The sequence below is a fragment of the Podarcis liolepis genome (genome assembly GCF_965112155.1).
Source record: "Podarcis liolepis genome assembly, chromosome: 4".
NCBI lineage: Eukaryota > Metazoa > Chordata > Lepidosauria > Squamata > Lacertidae > Podarcis > Podarcis liolepis.
Genome location: NC_139558.1, coordinates 24257565 through 24276181, shown reverse-complemented (window position 1 = coordinate 24276181; position 18617 = coordinate 24257565). Strand labels below are relative to the sequence as shown.

Below are 18617 nucleotides of genomic sequence, written 5' to 3'. Positions count from 1 at the left end.
CAGCCAGTACACTTAAAAATTTACAAGCAAAGTTGTCCATGTCACAGAGGTAACCTGAAACAAGAAGTTTTCAGAACTCTCTATTATATAGTTTCTGCTGTTAAGGGAACCAGGAAGAGGTCAGCACAGAAGTTCACAAACCTGCTGAAAGTGCTCTAGAAATAGTTATATGTTTATGATTGATTTGGGGAGAGAGGGATTTAATGGTGGCCTTCGCAAGTTTCTCTGTAATATTTTTGTAATATCCGAAGGTGCTAAGGGATCTGGCGATAGAAGCAGTAGCAGTGATGAGCCCTCTCGCACCTGTTATGTACCTGAACACAACTTTCATTCCAATATTTAAAATCTATGCAGTTTGTCATCGTATGTTGCTTTAATTAAAATGTGGGAAAGCCCAAGCCTCGATTTCTCTCTCCCTTGCTCACTCTCTCTCTCGTGTGTTTGAATGTCCAAGCTTTCCAATTTTGCATTTGTTTTTCTGTAACTCTATAACAGCTGTTGAACTTCATCTGAGAGGAGAAGGAGGAGGATTGCAGGGCTCAGTAAAAATCCCTAGTGATTTCTTTGACACCATAATTAAGAGTAATTAAAACCTTGAAGCTTCAAAGTCTGCCTACATATCCAGAAATAAAACCTCCCATATTTAATTATGCTCAAACAATATGATGAGTTTGGGGGTGAGAGATTTCCATCCCTTCCCCAGGATACAGAAGTAGAACTGATGGACAGGTTGTAATAGATGGGTACCATTACAAGGATGCTTCACCTTCACAATAGATGTTTGTCATATCCCCCCCCCCCTTTAGTCAGACAGCTTCCTTAAGTAGATGCAAGGACATCATGAGAATGAAAAGAAGCAAGGCCTGAGTAGGAGATATTGAAAACATAATAACTCCTGTTCTAAAATGGCAGGCACTGTTTTTCAAATGTCATCATTAAAGAAAATATTTTCCAGAATGTCGGAATACTTGCAGAGGGTTTTTGATTTGGCATTCTGACGCACAACTATTCAGCCACTTTATGGCATGCTTTTAACGCTCCACCAGTCCCAAATCACATCCTCCATCCTGAAGTAATACTTCATATCACAAATGTCAATTTGGGACCATTTATTTTAATTGCTCTCGACAGAAACATTAAGAGGCTGTTGCCACAAGAGGAAAGATTAACTTTAAGATTGCAGGGGGGGGAGGGGAATGTAAGCGAAAATGATGTGATTTAAAAAGAAAAATGGGAGAAGAGAATGGGGGGGAATATGATTTATAGGTTTTAAAATCCAGATGTAATTTGAAAATTACCTTTGTTGGGCTGATGGCTGAATTCCCTGTTGGCCAACATTAAGAAGGACCGCAGGGAATGATGGGTGTAGCCAAAGAAAAAGTTGGGGTGATCAAAGTGGTCCTCTTTCGCTCAGACTCCTATGTACATACATATCCAGTAAGAAAAACATACCGGACGCACACACATATATACACACACATGTATGTAGATCACACGTACATACAGATGTACAGAGACATGCAGGTGGTCTCTGTTCAGTGGTGGTCAGTGCTTGGTGGTACATGCTGTTGGCCCCAACGCATGCCAGACATTTTGTTTCTGGTGGGGAACCTCCAGAGAGAAAAAGCAGAGAGAAAAAACGATACAACTGCCCCCACACCAAAGCGCCTTTCCTTTCCCCGGTTCAGCCATTGACAACAGAATGGAAGAACTTCCAAAAGAGGAAGGACTCCTCTCAACCTTTTCCTAGTGCTGGAAATGGCTTCGGAAACATCATAGCAGATCAGATGTTTCTTCCAGTTTCTGGAGCACTCTTGATCTGTCCTCAGTGGCGGCGGCAGAGAGACAAGAGGCGCTTCATTCAGTGCTGCCAAAGAGGTGCTTAGCTTTCCATGGTGGTGACAGAGAGAGGAAAGAAGAGAAACATAAGAAAACAGTGTGTGTGTGTGTGTGTGTGTGTGTGTGTATGTATATGTATATATATGTATATATGTATATGTGTGTGTGTGTGTATATATATATATATATATATATGCAGGTTTTGGTGTCTTCGGGTGTCTTCCCGTGTAAGAGTTGGGGTGTCTAGGCGACGTTTCGACGAGGTCTCACTCGTCATCTTCAGGCTGGTGCTTTCGGCTTCTTGTTACTGGAACAGAGCAGGATCTCAGTGTTTGAGTTCCTATAAATACTGTTGAGGGGGTGTGGTGTATAGCCTCCAACGTTCTGGGCAGAGAGGAAGTTCCCAGGTTAGTGTGCCTTTTCTTCTTTTGTTCCTTAATTACTTGAGGGATATCTTGAGTGATTTCTTGAGTGATATTCTGAGTACCACTTAGGTGGGTCATTAGGTGTGGATTAGTTGCTAAAGCTTTCGTGTCTTGACCTCTTGAGCTTGTGAAGAGTTTTTCTGAGAAGATGGCTGTACTGCACTTAGTTGTGCTCTGGCTTGGCTTCGTGTATAGGGGCGAGCTGTGGTTTTGTGCCCTGTGCCAGCTAGATCTGTGTAGGGATTGCAGGGGGGTGCAGCATCCGGAGGTGCCACTATGGTTTGGCTACTGGATGGTGTCTGTAATTTATCTGTGGAGAGGGTCTGGGTTTGGGTCTGGTGTGGTTGATTGGTGATGGCGTTCTGTGTGCCTCTGGTTCTGGTGTCGGTTTTTGTGGGGAGGGCTAATTTCCAGATGTCTGGCAGGCGGGACGTGTCGTCACGCTTGTTCATGTTGTGAGGGTGTTTCTCTATCTCGATGGCTTCCATGATTATTCTCTTGTGGTGATGTTCCAAATTGCTCTTTAACATGGAACATCACCACAAGAGAATAATCATGGAAGCCATCGAGATAGAGAAACACCCTCACAACATGAACAAGCGTGACGACACGTCCCGCCTGCCAGACATCTGGAAATTAGCCCTCCCCACAAAAACCGACACCAGAACCAGAGGCACACAGAACGCCATCACCAATCAACCACACCAGACCCAAACCCAGACCCTCTCCACAGATAAATTACAGACACCATCCAGTAGCCAAACCATAGTGGCACCTCCGGATGCTGCACCCCCCTGCAATCCCTACACAGATCTAGCTGGCACAGGGCACAAAACCACAGCTCGCCCCTATACACGAAGCCAAGCCAGAGCACAACTAAGTGCAGTACAGCCATCTTCTCAGAAAAACTCTTCACAAGCTCAAGAGGTCAAGACACGAAAGCTTTAGCAACTAATCCACACCTAATGACCCACCTAAGTGGTACTCAGAATATCACTCAAGAAATCACTCAAGATATCCCTCAAGTAATTAAGGAACAAAAGAAGAAAAGGCACACTAACCTGGGAACTTCCTCTCTGCCCAGAACGTTGGAGGCTATACACCACACCCCCTCAACAGTATTTATAGGAACTCAAACACTGAGATCCTGCTCTGTTCCAGTAACAAGAAGCCGAAAGCACCAGCCTGAAGATGACGAGTGAGACCTCGTCGAAACGTCGCCTAGACACCCCAACTCTTACACGGGAAGACACCCGAAGACACCAAAACCTGCATTCCTGTACCCGTGAAAATCTACGAAAGCAAATATATATATATATATATACACACACGTGTGTGTGTGTGTGTGTGTGTGTGTGTGTGTGTGTGTGTGTAAATCAGCCACTGCCAAATTGTTGGAGGCCTTGGGGAGTCATCAGTTATTGCCTTGGGGCCAGATAGGGGAGCCCACAGACCATGTTTTAGCCACTGCAATATAAGCCAGTAGAGATGTTGCTCTTTATTTAAAAAAGAAACTGAATAGATGCCTCTTTTTTTGGATCAATGATACACAGGGGAAATGCATCAGGGCCTAAAATTTTGTTTTGTTTTTGATTCTGAAATGTAAAGGAAAAGATGCAACATTAAATTAATTAAATTAAATTAATGCAATTAGATTAAATATCTAATTGATGCAGTTGAGGAAATGGAAGGTTAGTGTTCTGACATAATACTAAACTCTATTATCTGATAGAGTAAGGAGAGTGTTTGAGACCCTTTGGGATTGCCTCTCCCACCAGTAGGAGGCAAGGACATCTTGCACGTTGACTCCTTTGTAGTAGAAGAAGCCCAGATCCTATACCAGTTCTGCCACAGGTCAGGAAGCAGGGCCTGGGTTGGTCTCTACAGAGTCCTAAACAGTTTCTCCAGTTGCAAATGTGTCCATGTGGCCAAAAAGTAAGATGGACTTAAAGTATGAGTGGAGTATAATTTTGCTAAACAAATCTAAGCCATATAGATTTGTGATGTTTCTGTGAAGATGGGATAAACTTTGTAGTATTTGTAGGATTATCTTTGGCTCTTTCACGCTGTCTCTTCTCTCTCAATATTGCGTCATGCAACTCTCTTGCATCTGGGTGGGATAGTAGCTGTTCTCTTGGTAAACTGCAAAAAAATCCACATTTCTCCATTGGTGAAATGCCCTGAATTGGGTTGTGACACAGCAATGATATTAGCACAAGCATATCCATAACTGATGTTCCATCAATGATGTAACTGGTTCTTAACAAGGACTTTTCTGGCAACTTAGCTGATAAGGTTGGACCATTAGACAAGCAAATAAATAAATTAATGCATGTACATTATCTAATTCATTATATGTGCCTTAGTTTTGCTAGAAAATTCGAGCAGTTGTAAAAGAAAGTTTGCGCTGCCATTTTGGGGTAGTGGCAAGCAACTGCATATGTGCCACAAAGTGTAATGATTGCTCTTACATTAATTGCATATTATGCTCAAACACACACACACACACACACACACACACACACACAGATACCACTGACTTAGGAAGAAGGGCATATTCTGGTCATGGCTATTTATGCGCTTTGAATATACCTACACCCACACCCACACATACATGCATATGTCTTCAGGGATCAAATGTTTTGCTTTGTAATATTGCAACGGTTGAAAGCTAATCATAAAAATAATAGAAAACTCTTGTTGGCTCTCTTTTTTTGTGTAGAGGCTTGTTTAATGGCAAGAAAGGAAAATGAAGGAAAGGAGTGTTGACTGCTGATATTTGAAAATGCTCCTTTTAATTTGCACTGCATATGTATTTTATTTTCCATTTACAGGTACAAGCATCTTTACTGTTTACGAAGCTGCTTCTCAAGAAGGCTGGGTCTTCCTGATGTACCGAGCAATCGACAGCTTCCCCCGATGGCGCTCTTACTTCTATTTCATCACCTTAATTTTCTTCCTTGCTTGGCTTGTTAAGGTACTGGAGACCTGATCAGACACACACCTGATCAGAATATAAAGCATGTTTGAGTGGGACTCCCCCACCCACCCACTGCTTCCACCTCTGCGTTTCACTGTAAACTTCTGTTTTTAAATATATATATATATATATATATATTATTCTTTTTGTAGAATGTATTTATTGCTGTCATCATTGAGACATTTGCTGAAATCCGAGTGCAGTTCCAACAGATGTGGGGATCCAGGAGCAGTACTACTTCGACAGCTACGACACAGGTAGACGTTGCTAATTTTTAAAATTCGCTTTGAGATGTGTGAATTCTTGCTTTGTCCTACTGTGTGCTTACCAATGTATTGAAACACTTAGGTGTAGGATGCAAATGAAGCATTTGAATTCAAAGCCTGTGCGGTTCATTGCCTGTAATGAGAGAGGCAGTGTGGTGTGGTGGTTAAGAGCAGTAGACTCGTAATCTGGTGAACCCGGGTTCGATTCCCTGCTCCTCCACATGCAGCTGCTGGGTGACCTTGGGCAAGTCACACTTCTTTGAAGTCTCTCAGCCCCACTCACCTCACAGGGTGTTTGTTGTGGGGGAGGAAGGGAAAGGAGAATGTTAGCCGCTTTGAGACTCCTTCGGGTAGTGATAAAGTGGGATAGCAAATCCAAACTCTTCTATAAGCCAATCCCTGTTAATTCACTAAAACAGCGTTTACAATTTGGCAATCCAAAGCTCTCTGGAGATAGATGTCGGTGGCAGACAAAATCCTGTTGCTTTCCTTCCTGAATCCCTTGAGGCATTGCTTTTTTGTAATTATCTGGAGGTGAAATTAAAACAGAGTTTCCACACAGCAGAACACGTAACATAGTGCAGTGTTATCTAAAAATGATCTTCACTTTGGCGAAGATTCTTCCATAACATTTACTCGCAAGAAAGTCTCATTCAATAAAGGTCCTTTTCCAGTGTTAATTAAGAGTTTCCTGTTCGCAGCTCCTGCTAATAGTATTGCTTCCTGTTGGTTGCAGCAGGAGGACTTTTGGCAAATAAACTTTTAATTGTACCCTGAGCAGCTGCTCTTAGTTTCCCTGATGTTAGTTTCTATTCCTACAATGGTGGGAACTTTTAATTATTGATTTCTTATTAATTCTTTCCTTTCATTGTTGCTATTGCAATTTCTTACTTTTAAAAAAATAAATAAATTAAAAGGGGTAAAATAAAAATGTCAACTTTACAATATCAGTCAGTATCTCAAAACACTACAGCAAACCAAATAAGCCAAAAATTCAGAAGCTAGGAGGAGAGGTTTTAACCAGTCGGGAATGCCTTCCTGGGAAGGAAATTCTATAATTACAGTATGAAAGCAATGGAATCTCAGTTGCATTCCCTGCAATAGGAATAGCTTTCTTTCAAAGGAGTGCTAGTTGAAATGCAAGACTAGGCACAATAGAGTTAAAGCCCAAACTGTCAGCATCGCCCTAGAGCCAGTGCGCCAACTGGACTCATGTACCTCAACCCCGACTGGGCTGGGCGAGCTGGGTAGCACCGCCAGAGACCTCCTTCCCGCAGGAAACGGTCACAGTGCTGTGGACTCACAGCTTAGAGCTGAGAGCACCGGATTCACTGTCTCAATACTTCAGTCGTTGCGCAGCAGAGTTTTGCAGAGTCTTGCAGAGTATAAACCACTCGGAGAGCAGCTCTGTAAAATATCTTCCTTTTATTCTATAACTCCAACTATGGTACAAAACTATATACAGAGCTAATTATTCTGAGCATAAAGCAATGCTATACTGAGAGTCTGCAGCTGCTCTTAGCAGCAATCTAATCTCTAGGATCTCTAACACTCTCACTCTCTCCGATACACTGACTGACTGACTCTCTCTCACACTCACAGATATGTTGCTGGGCAGAATAAGTTAATAGGCAGGACACACCTCCTCTTCTCTGTGGAGAGTCAGCAGAGATCATCAGGAGATGGTCAGGAGATTCTTGGGTATGGGAGGGGTGAAATCTCCTCACAAACATATCACTAGTTTTGTTTGTATATATGAGCACGTAAATCGCTTCTGACAAGTGCTTTCTGACAAGTGTTTCCCCCCCTCCAGATGTTTCATGAAGATGCTACTGGAGGATGGCAGCTAGTAGATGTTGATGTGAATAAGCCTCAGGGCAGAGCTCCAGCATGTTTGCAGGTAGGGCATTGCTGATGATTCTTTTTTTAAAAACAAAGATACCAGTGCAACAAACCAAGTGGGAATGTTTCTTTTCAAATATAGACAGCAAGTGGGAAAATGACCACAACGGGAACTCAGAAACAGCTCTAAATTTAGTATTTACTTGCCAGATTTGTTGTACCTTTCATATGTCTGTGCGTGTTACGTGTAATGTGAAATGAATGGCTCATGTGCACAACAGTTAGTCCAATTATACGTTCACCTTGCCTAAGCAGAATGTGCACGCAATCTGTTATGTACTGAAGTTCTCACCCTGGGCCAGCAGGGGGATACTGTAGATAGTTCAGGTCCACATATGTAAATAAGGGATCGAAAGTGACGTTCAGTGATTGGATAGTTACAGAAAGTTGTTACAGTTACGTTGTACTGGAGCTCTATATAAGCAGGCTGGCGGAACCCTTCAGTTCAGTCTGTTCTGGCCTGTGAATAAATAAGAGCTGTTTGAAGAATTGCTGTGTTGTCTGATATGTTCACCCACAACTTAACACAATCCTTTTGTGAAGAGGGAATACCTTTTGTCAAAAGAGGCTTGTGGAATGTTCACGTTTTAAAGGGTTTTGTGCGCACTCTGTGCACTTTGCATAATTTCTAACAGGTCTTAGGAAAGGAGTGTATCTTTGTATATTCTCCAGATAATATGCATAGTCTCCCAGATTATATGTTTATCTTGGCAGAATTGTGCACACTGTCCAGCGGGTTCATTCTTCAATCAATAAGCGTAGCATCCAAGAAATATGTCTCTGCTTATGATCAAGATGCATAAACTCCTAAGAAACACATCCTTGGCTGTTGTTCCTTCGTGGGTGGGTCCAAGCCTGAATGTAGGCCAGTCAGGAACCTTTCCAGCTAGGAACACAAATCTCCAAAGTGATGTCAGCAAATACAAATTCATATTGCAATCAATGCAGGTACATATCTGAAATACCCCAAACCTCCATTTCAAAATGGGAAAATAAAAAAATGGGCCAAATAGTAAAGCTTTATTTTCATAAAGACGTAACCAAAATTATAACAAACAACTGCAAAACTTGGGGGGGGGGGTGTTCCGGACATTTATTGTGATGAGGACATTTCTTAAGGTACCATTTCAAATTTGATACAGGATAATAAAATACCTGATAATTCTTGTGAATTGTTCCAGCATGCAGCTGTAAATGTATTACTGAGCATATAGGGGGAAAAGTACTCAGTGTAGACCCACTGAAATTAATGGAGCTAATTTCATCTTTATCCATTTCAGTTGGTCTGCTCTCAGTAAAACCTATCTGAATACTGCCCAGTTTTGGAAATACTGTACTCAATAAAACCTTATTCTTAAAGCAGGTGTAGGAAACAGCATGAGAGCATCTGTGGCATGGAGATTAAGAATTCTAGAGAGCTTCTTTGCCTCCTGGGTAAGATATGTTCCTGCCTACAATGCTCCAAATTCCAACCAACCATATTTTTAATTTTTCCCTAATGCCCTTAATATAGCATCATTCTGGGAAATGGTGATAACTTAAAAGGGTAGACCCCACTAGAATTAAAATGATGGATCCCCAAGGGCATGATTCTGTGCAGTAGGTATCACGGTAAATTAAAATGGTGGCTGCTTAACACTACCACTTGCATCCATAAGATCAGAGCAGTAGCTGAAAATGTACCATCAACATAGCAGTGGGCATTCCTGTTGTGTTGTAGACCCAGTAGTTGCCAGTGGATAAGACATGGTGATACCAGGCCTGTGCGGTGCGTTACAGCGAGCAGGGAAAGGAAGGAACATTGCACCTGTGTCAGCTGCAATTTCCTTTCTATCAAGGACTGTGTGGTTACGAGATTTCTGGGTGTCTCTAGAGCACCTGCATGTTAGATGCACATTATAAGGGCCTCAAATTGCCTCAGATGTGTGCTAGAAAACTGTCAGAGACAAGGCCGAAGTCTTAACTAATGCACGCTGACAATGTTTTTCTAGTGTTTGCTTTTGCATGATTTCTTTGCTCAAGCCATATACAAACACAAATCAGAGATAAACAGTGTGTACGTGCAGGAAACTTTGCTTACAGAAGCGAATGCATTCACAGCCTGACGAAGCGGGTTCTGCTTTTATTTGCATGGTAGGGAATAGTGGTCACTTGATGAAGCAGGGGCAGCTCAAAGCACAAACCCAGCAGGATTACAGTATTCTAATAACCTGCTACGTGTTTTCTTGGAAATAGCCTTGATAATCATTGGTTCAGCTTTTGTTCTACAGGTGGTAGCCAAGGTAATACAGTACCGGTGGGGAGGGGGTGGGTGGGCAAGAAGGGGGAATGAAATTGCACGAAAGTGAAAAAGCAGCTTGGAGATTTGGCCTGAGAGCTCTTCAATAAGTTATTTATGTGTTTGTTTAAAAGCATCAGTAAGCCACATAATATTTTTTAACTCTCTAAGCAATGTACAATATCAAAGCAAACCATACTATTACAACAAAAATACAACCAGAAACCAATAAAACACCAGTGTTAAAGCACGTAAAGACAAATAAAAGCAAATAAAACAGGAATTTTTTTGGGGGGGGGGTTCAAATAAATAAAGCAGGGTCCGATCTTATGGGTCAGAAAAAGCCTGTGCAAAAGGTTAGCCTTTACAGGACATCCGAAGCAACTGATGGTTGCTGCTTCACATTTGACAGGGGGCTAGGCATCCCATAATACAAGGGCAATAGCAGATAATTCCAATTTTTGTGTCTCTGCTCTGTTGGAGGTAGGACCCTATATATACTAATGGGTGGTTTCATGAACTTTAACTTTCTCGCGGGCCAAATCTTCACATTTCTCCCCCACCCCCAAACTGTTTTAAATCTAGAGGAGTTTGTGGAGCAGACTGGGAATTTTGCACATGCAACTATTGAGAGGAAATATCTTCAGGGAGGGGGGCATCCTGTGTGCTAGTGAGGGTGGACACTTTCTTTCTGTCCCTCAGAGTCATGTCTCTGTTAAAACAGTCCCCAGCATAACCCCAGCATGTCTGAGAAAGCTGCTTGTGAGTCGCTTTGAGACTGAGTAAAACCTGCCCCTCGCTAGTCGCGAGAGCCATCAGAGGCTGGAAGCAGACTTTGCCCCTACCCACATCCCTTGGCTCTCTTCTGTATACATGAGTGGTTGGCACTGACTTCTGAAGAACAATTGGGTCAAACCTGCCCTGCACATAGGAGCTGGGACTCCCTTTCTTAGGTCTCACCCTCCAGGGGCCCTTGCACAACTTAGGCCCTCTATCCACATGCATCTATCCATCATAACGAGGCAGCTTTATTTAGTTAATTAAAACGATCATTTGTTTTCCCTGAAAACTTCAGTCAGCTGCACAAATATATTTCATGTTTCATTCTAAAGATGGGTCTTTTTCCTTAGAATGCATCATGGAAAATGTGATTGCAGGTAATTAATATTTTCAGGGCGGGTCGCTAGCTGTCGCTGAATCTGACTATATTCCTAAGACTACAGTGGTACCTCGGGTTAAGTACTTAATTCGTTCCGGAGGTCCGTGCTTAACCTGAAACTGTTCTTAACCTGAAGCACCACTTTAGCTAATGGGGCCTCCTGTTGCTGCTGCGCCGCCGGAGCACAATTTCTGTTCTCATCCTGAAACAAAGTTCTTAACCCAAGGTACTATTTCTGGGTTAGCGGAGTCTGTAACCTGAAGCCTATGTAACCTGAAGCGTATGTAACCCGAGGTACCACTGTATGTTCTTGTTGCCTATGGCATCCAGGAGGTTTGCGAGTGTGCAAGCTAATTCTTATTAATTATGTGCTTTCTTCCTATTAGGGAACTTGCCTGGATAAGTTATTTGCTCTTGCTATTGTTGCTGGTATAGCGTATTTTAACTTCTGGTTGCTTCCTGCGTACCATAAATTGCTCCTGCTGTTACATTGTGTGCAGTTCTCTGTCTCATGGAAACAGTTAGCCTAAGTGCCAGGTTTCAGAGGATTTCTTTCCCAACTCTGCAGGAAATAGCACATTCTTTTAATCCTGTGTGAAAGGCATGCTTTCTGTTTCATTGTTTCTACTCTTGTTAAGAGTCCAAAATAACAGGGGGGTGGTCATTATTAGTTTTCTCTCTCCCCCCCTTTTTTTGTTTCTTTTGCTGAATATACATTCTTTTTTTATAACATGTGCAGAATATGCATGGCGTGATAAAGACATGGAGAAAGTCATCGAGCAGCCTTTCCAGGGAGTTTTGTATCAGTCTTGTAACAGCTAGTAATTTTACTTATCACCTGGATTAGTGCCAGTGTCTGCATGGCTTCCTTGCCCAGCCATTTATCTCCAGAAATGCCATAAGAATTACAATGGGAATGAATAGTCTTGAACTGAATTGTGGGTTTAAAGGGTTTGTAGGAGAGTTATGTTCATCGTTTTCAGCTCTTTGTGTGTTGATTTGTGAAATGTGGTGGCACCTAAGTGCTTAAATCATTTTGAAATGACTTGGTTTATTTATAGCTCAAGTATTTTAGGGTAAAGGTGAAATTCGGGCAGAGCCTAAATTTCCACGAGTTTCACCTTTTGCACCAAAACTTGTCGTTTGACAACGACAAAAAATTGGCAGGGTACTCATTAAAAAAACACCTCATGCTTTTCATAATGAAAGTAACATAGCAGTAGAGAAGATGTTGTGATTTTGACTGACTGAATTACAGTGTGTACACTTTGCATATATGACAAGGAATACTGTGTTGAGGTAAAAAGTTGCAGTATGCTAGCATAGGATTCCAGAATCTGGGCAGCACAACATGCTCAGCACAACATGTAGCTGGAAAAGATTCAGCTACGTTGTGATAGATAGACTGAAGGAGTGAGAGGTGAGTCCTCAGTTTGAGGAGAGAGCGTAAGGACCAGATAACATTCTATTTTCTTCAGAATTCTATTATAGCAGAAGTAGAGGGGAGACTGAAATTACTCTTCCCCTTTCACAACAAATAACAGTTCTGAAATTCATTGGGCTTGCTCTGATTCCAATCTTTTTCACCTGTGCTATGTCTGTGCCACTATAGTTAGATTAAGCTGATGTTCAGTAGTAATGGGCTCTGTAAGACAGAATCTACCAACTTGTTTATTGGTGTTTTTTTATGGAATTTTTCCAGAGAAGTAACATGGGGCCAACTTGCTTCATTTTTATTGTGTTCCAGAAACTTCCAATATACCTTAACAGTTCCCCTGGCAATCTCTGCCCACTAATATAAAATGATTTCACCCAGGGTCTGGATAAATAAAAAATATATACATTGTCTGAAGTTCAACAGACCCCCATTCCACCCGAAGATTGCAGACTATTCTATGAATCTGTGCAGAATAAAATGAAAGTAGTATATACCACAAACCTAAAAATAATAAACAGGGAGTTTCTTTCAAATCACCTGTGCAGTCCTTTGAAAACAACAGCTTTCACCTAATGATAGAGAAGAGGGAATGCTAACTAGCCAACTAACATTATCTCCATACTGTCCTTATTTATTGTGTTTGGCTCAAACTATGTTTGCCATTTCTTACACATCTGAATAGTGTTCCATGATTTATTGGGGGGGGGGGGGAACGGCTACAAAATTCCTATCATGCGAAAGGAAGGTCAATTTTCTCCATACAAAGACGAAGCAACTCTCAGTTTCTCATGTTTCCTGAACTAGAGTACAATCAGAACTTAAATACTCTAGTTGTACAACTTAACATCTATAATTGCTTTTCAGACTGCGTTCTAGGGATCTCTCTAGCTCTCCCATGGGCAGCATGAACACCAGAGAGCTAGGGCTTGACCTCACTTCCTTCCAACATCTCTCACCCAGCACCAAGAGACCTCTGTAGAGAGGTGCCTGGTATCCTGAACATGCAGGTTCCCCACTTATAGGCTCAGCTCTGCAAAATGCCTCCGCTACATGTGAATGGTGGTTGACCTATCTGCTTCCCTTGATTCTTAATCATGTAAGTGAGGGAATGCCCAAACAGGGCATGCATAGTTGGGAAAGAATAGCCTTCAGGCCTGTCAGAGATCCTGTTATTCCACAGTTCAAACAGTTCAAAATATGATGTAAGTTCATACATGAAAAGAAAGGGGCACAGCTGGGCTCTAGAATTATATATGGGATTGCCTTTGGTAGTGGTTTTGGAATAGCTAGACTGGTGACTGGGAGTGGCCACCGAGACCACATAACACTAGCCCTGAAAGCCATACATTAGCTACCAGTACGTTTCCAAGCACAATTCAAAGTGTTGGTGCTGACCTTTAAAGCCCTAAACGGCCTCGGCCCAGTATACCTAAAGGAGCGTCTCCACACCTATCATTCAGCCCAGACACTGAGGTCCAGCTCCGAGGGCCTTCTGGCAGTTCCCTCACTGTGAGAAGTGAGGTTACAGGGAACCAGACAGAGGGCCTTCTTGGTAGGGGTGCCCGCCCTGTGGAAAGCCCTCCCTTCCAATGTCAAGGAAATAAACAACTATAGTCATACATGGAACAGAAGTCTGTTCGACTTCCGAAACGTTTGGAAACCAAGACGCGGCTTCCGGTTGGAATTTTACTCTGTGCCTCCTCGGCTTTCCATTTCATCCAAATCTGTCATCAGTTGTGTCTCACTGAGGCGATCATTTTAGTCAGCAGTGTGCTTTGATTGCTATAATTGTGCTACAGAGAGAGAGAGAGAGAGAAACCTACATGGCAATTTAAATGCCTGTTTGATGGGGTTTGAAATACTGGACCTAGTTAACCCTAAAGATCAAGCTTTGTAGAAGAAATTAAAATTATACATTAATTTTAATAGTTCTATTGAATACTCCTATGGCCCATGACATCAGTTTAGCTGCAAAGATAGCTTGCAAATGACTGCCAGCAGAACCAGTGAATTAATCCACCAGTGAAAAGAATTCTAAAACTAAGAATGCACATTCCGATTGGTACACCTCATTGGTACACCTCATCTTGGTTTCCTACAGAATGCAATCATGCTCAGTGTTCAGGTTCCTGAGAAACTCAGTTTTCTAAAGAGTATGGAATCAAAGAGTGGTATGAAACAGGGCTGTATTCTTTCTCTTTGGCATATTGTTCTCCTTGTTGCTCTCCTAGACCTTGCGCTCTACTGAAGATGGTGTGTACTTTAATTCAAGGAGAGACGGGAGGTCTGTTCAACCTGGCATCTCCGCACCAATAACAAAGTGTGGGTCCTTATCTGAGAGATGTTGTTTGCAGGTGATGCAGCCTTTACAGTGCACTCCGAGGAAGCTCTACAGAGTCTCATCAACCATTTTGCCCAAGCCTGCAGGGAATTCAGTCTTAACATCAGCCTGACAAAGACCAACACCCTGGGTTAGGACACCATCAGCACTCCACACATCAGCATTGGTGACCACCCTCTTGAGTTGGTAGATGCTTTTGTCTACCTGGGATCCGCCATGACCTGCAACCTCTCCATCAACACTGAGCTGGACAAGCATATGGGCAAGGCAGCTACAGCAATGGCTCACTTCTCCAGAAGAGTATGGGAAAATGTGGTGCTAACCACCAAGGCCAAGATGAAGGTCTACCAGGCTTGCGTGCTGAGCACACTGCTTTATGGAAGTGAGTCGTGGATAACTTACAACTGTCAGGAGCAATGCCTCAAAGCCTCCCAAATGTGCTGCATCAGGGAGATTTTAGGCATCACATGGCAGGACAGAATCTCAAACAAAGGTGTGCTCTCCCAAGCCCATATTCTTTCTCCTGTCTCAGCAGCATCTATGGTGGCTTGGTCATGTCCACACAATGGAGGGTGGAAGGGTCCCTGAGGACATGCGGTACGGGGAGCTGGCTTCAGGCACCAGGACCATTGGCAGACCAACTATGCATTGCAAAGATGTCTGCAAACGTGACATGAAGATCAGTGCATTGCCTGGAGACAGTCACATTGTGCATCCATAGCAGTGAGCAGAGGAGGAAAGACCGCCAGGAAGAGCAGAGAAGAAACGCCATGGTGCATCTGCAGCAGCGCAACCGGACACCTTCATCTGCCCCAGCTGTTGCAAAGCATGTCTCTCTCATATCAGTCTCTACACCACAGCAGGTGCTGTAACCTTCCAACAGTTTGACTTCACCCGCAGAGGCACACTTCTTTGTCTCTCTGGTCGGACAGATGTCAACCACGAGTGGAATTCAGTTTTGTGCTGTTATGAACTTTGAGTTAGCACAAGCATTGCAGTTTGTCAGATGGAACAATCTCCCGTTATCCCTCTGGGTTGTTCCGGGAGTTCTCCAGACCCTGCAGAGCCAATTTCGGGAGGGGAGGGGGAGGGTGCAAGCACCATTGTGTAAGTGGAGGTCCTTGCCCAGGGCTTCTGCTGATGGGGTCTGTTGGGCTAATCTTGCCCCATGTTTCCAGTCCTCACAATTATGGAAAACCATTTAAGAAGTTGAAGCTGCACCACAGGGGAAACAAAAGAGGTGCTGTTCCATTGAACTTCAGCCCTTCCCAAATCAGTTTCTACCAAAGCAGTTCCTCCAATGGCCCAGCACAAGTTGGCAGGCCAGGGGAGGACCATGGCAGGCTGAACGTGGTTTGCAAAAGCCTCATTGTATAGGTGCACCAATGAGAGCAGAAGATCAGTTCCACCAGTGCTTCACAGCTCTGATATCACCGCCCCCCACACCACCCCAATAAGCAGCACTGATGTCTTTGTAGGGAGGGCGCTGGCTGCAACTGAGATGGAAGTTCCAGGCCAGTCCATTCCTTTGTGTGCTACTTTTCTGCTTGCAGGGGTTTTTAAACATAACAACAACGATGATGATGATGATGCAGGGATGTGGTCCAAAATACTATGTTTCCCCTACCTGCAGACTGAAGCCCCGTGAAGTCCATTCTACCACTGTGGATCACCACCACCCTATTCCCCCAGTCTACCTGAGGCCACCCATCAAATGTACAGCAATCAAGAATAGAGGCTTAAGTGTAAGATGCACATTGTAGACATAATCATACATTCTGAAATTCTTTAATGCATAGTTCTCCTAATAGATGTGTAATTTATGTCTTCAAAGCTTTTTGAGAATTGGGAGTATAGTTGTTCCACCACCACTGCCCCAGCAAAGTAGGAAATCCTTCAATTTTCTGCAGCTGTATAAAACTGCGTTTGATTACTTTGTGTATATAAACTGTGTTCAGCATTATAAAGTAAAACTACCAGATTTGGGGAATCATTATGCATCCTCCTTCAGCATTCCCCCCCTTCCCCATCTACATATCTTCTTTCTTCTTTATTTATTTTTTCCCCCAGTAGAGGAGGTAGCAAAATTGCCTTGATTTCTTTGAAATGACATTCTTTTAAATGTGGGCTTGTTTTTATTTCAGTACAATACTAAGAATTTTCTATAGAAAAGAGATGTGAGTATTTGAAATGATACCATAGCAACAAGGCTCAGATTACATTCCAGAATTGCGTTTTGACATTAAAGTGGTGGTTGTGGGGTGATGGGCTGAGTTTTTTAATCGGGGGAAATTCAGATCATTTCCCCAAGACAATCCAAGACTTTGAAAAATGCACACACGCCCTCATTCTACCAGAGTAAATTGTATTAAGTGGGGCAGGGGGACTGAATGTGGGCTGACATTTTTATGGCAGACATATTGTCACATAAAAACTGGGTATCTATCCCACACCTGTCCCTCCTTAGTGTCAGAACTCACTCAGTTTCAGATGAGGGAGGCCTGTAAAGGGAGAGGGAAATGTCGTCCTTATAACCCAGTCTTCCCCAACCTATTGTTGTTCAACTATCGTTTGACTACAGCTCCCATCTAGGGATATATCAACAGTGCCTCACTCTTCCAACATTCATTCCCACTTTCATCTACTATTTTATGTTCCACTGGAGTAAGGAGTTTTTTCTGTTGTTGTTTTTTACAGGTCTTTCTCTGTTTCATTTCCCATTGATGCAGAAATGTATCTGTCAGGGGTTCAGGAGCAGAGGCAAAGGCAAGGGAGGAAACAGAGAGCGAGGGGGAGGAGGCAGAAGAAAAGATGAGTGATAACGACGACCCGAGATCTCCGAGTCTTTCCAGTGAATCAGAAGATTCACAGAAAGGAGCACCAGTGGCCAGGGCAAGGGGGGAGCCTAGGGGGACACCCCAGGAAGATAGAGCCAGAGGGGACTCAGAGGGGAGCAGTTGGAAATCGGGACCAGCGTCACCGCCAGAGAGCAGGGAAGAGGAAGGGCGCCAGGGATCAAGCGCTGGCAGCTCACAACAGGAGGGAGGGCACGAGTCAGGAGTGGCCACACCTCCATCGGGGAGCGAAGAAACGGTCAGACGGAAAGTGGAAGGTTGGGCGCGCGCGCCAAGTTCAAATGCACAGGAAAGTGACGCAGTAGGCAGCCCGGAGAGGGAGCCAGGTCCTAAAGCCCGGCGCAAGGAGACAGGAGGGTCCGGGGGGTCGGCGTCAGAGGAATCCCGGAGGGAAGAGACCCCGGGGGGCAGAGGGACCCAGAGGAGAACAGTCAGGCGGAAAAGGTGGAGCAGGGCTAGGATATTAAGTTGGTGCACAAGGGGCGGAGACTCAAACGGAGCTTCGCCGATCTAACCATAAGACGTAGAGTTGCACGCAGCAGCTTGAGAATGGAAACTGTAACTCAATAAAGACTTTTACTTAATGATCGCTGGCTAGCGTGATCCTCTGTGAGCTAGGATCGGGGAGCAGCTCTGACAGTATCATTTATTTATTTTTACATGTGTCTCATAGCACACTGTAAAGACACATACCTCAGCCACCAATTTGTTGTTTAGTCGTGTCCAAGTCTTCGTGACCCCATGGACCAGAGCACGCCAGGCATTCCTGTCTTCCACTGCCTCCCGCAGTTTGGTCAAACTCATGCTGGTAGCTTCGAGAACACTGTCCAACCATCTCGTCCTCTGTTGTCCCCTTCTCCTTGTGCCCTCATGGAACAGGGTTTTGTAGCAGCAGCAGCAGCTCCCCCCCCCCAAAGAAAAACCTCTCTGAGTCTGTTTCATATCACTGTATCATGCAGTATGCCCCAAAATTCTCCCAAGAGATCTTTCTGATTCTTTCGGGAATTTGCAATTAATAATTTTCACATCGCAAATGTAGAACAGAGCTGTCTGAAGGGCTTTACTTTGTGGCCTGAAAAGTATGTTTGATGCTGATATTATTATTATTTTTTTACCCCAAAAATCCTTTGAAGT

General features: G+C 43.5%; 1 protein-coding gene across 10 annotated transcripts in view; it reads left to right on the top strand.

Moving 5' to 3' along the window:
• Positions 1-18617, top strand: part of NALCN (sodium leak channel, non-selective) — a 191064-nt gene that overhangs the window by 72591 nt on the left and 99856 nt on the right. For all 10 annotated transcript variants that reach the window (XR_014525549.1, XM_083501008.1, XM_083501004.1 and 7 more), the window contains 3 exons: positions 5099-5241; positions 5397-5501; positions 7324-7410. Coding sequence is in view for 9 of the 10 variants with exons in the window: in XM_083501004.1 (XP_083357130.1) it covers positions 5099-5241; positions 5397-5501; positions 7324-7410 (335 nt within the window). In the remaining variant the exon portion in view is untranslated. The remainder of the gene's footprint in view (positions 1-5098; positions 5242-5396; positions 5502-7323; positions 7411-18617) is intronic.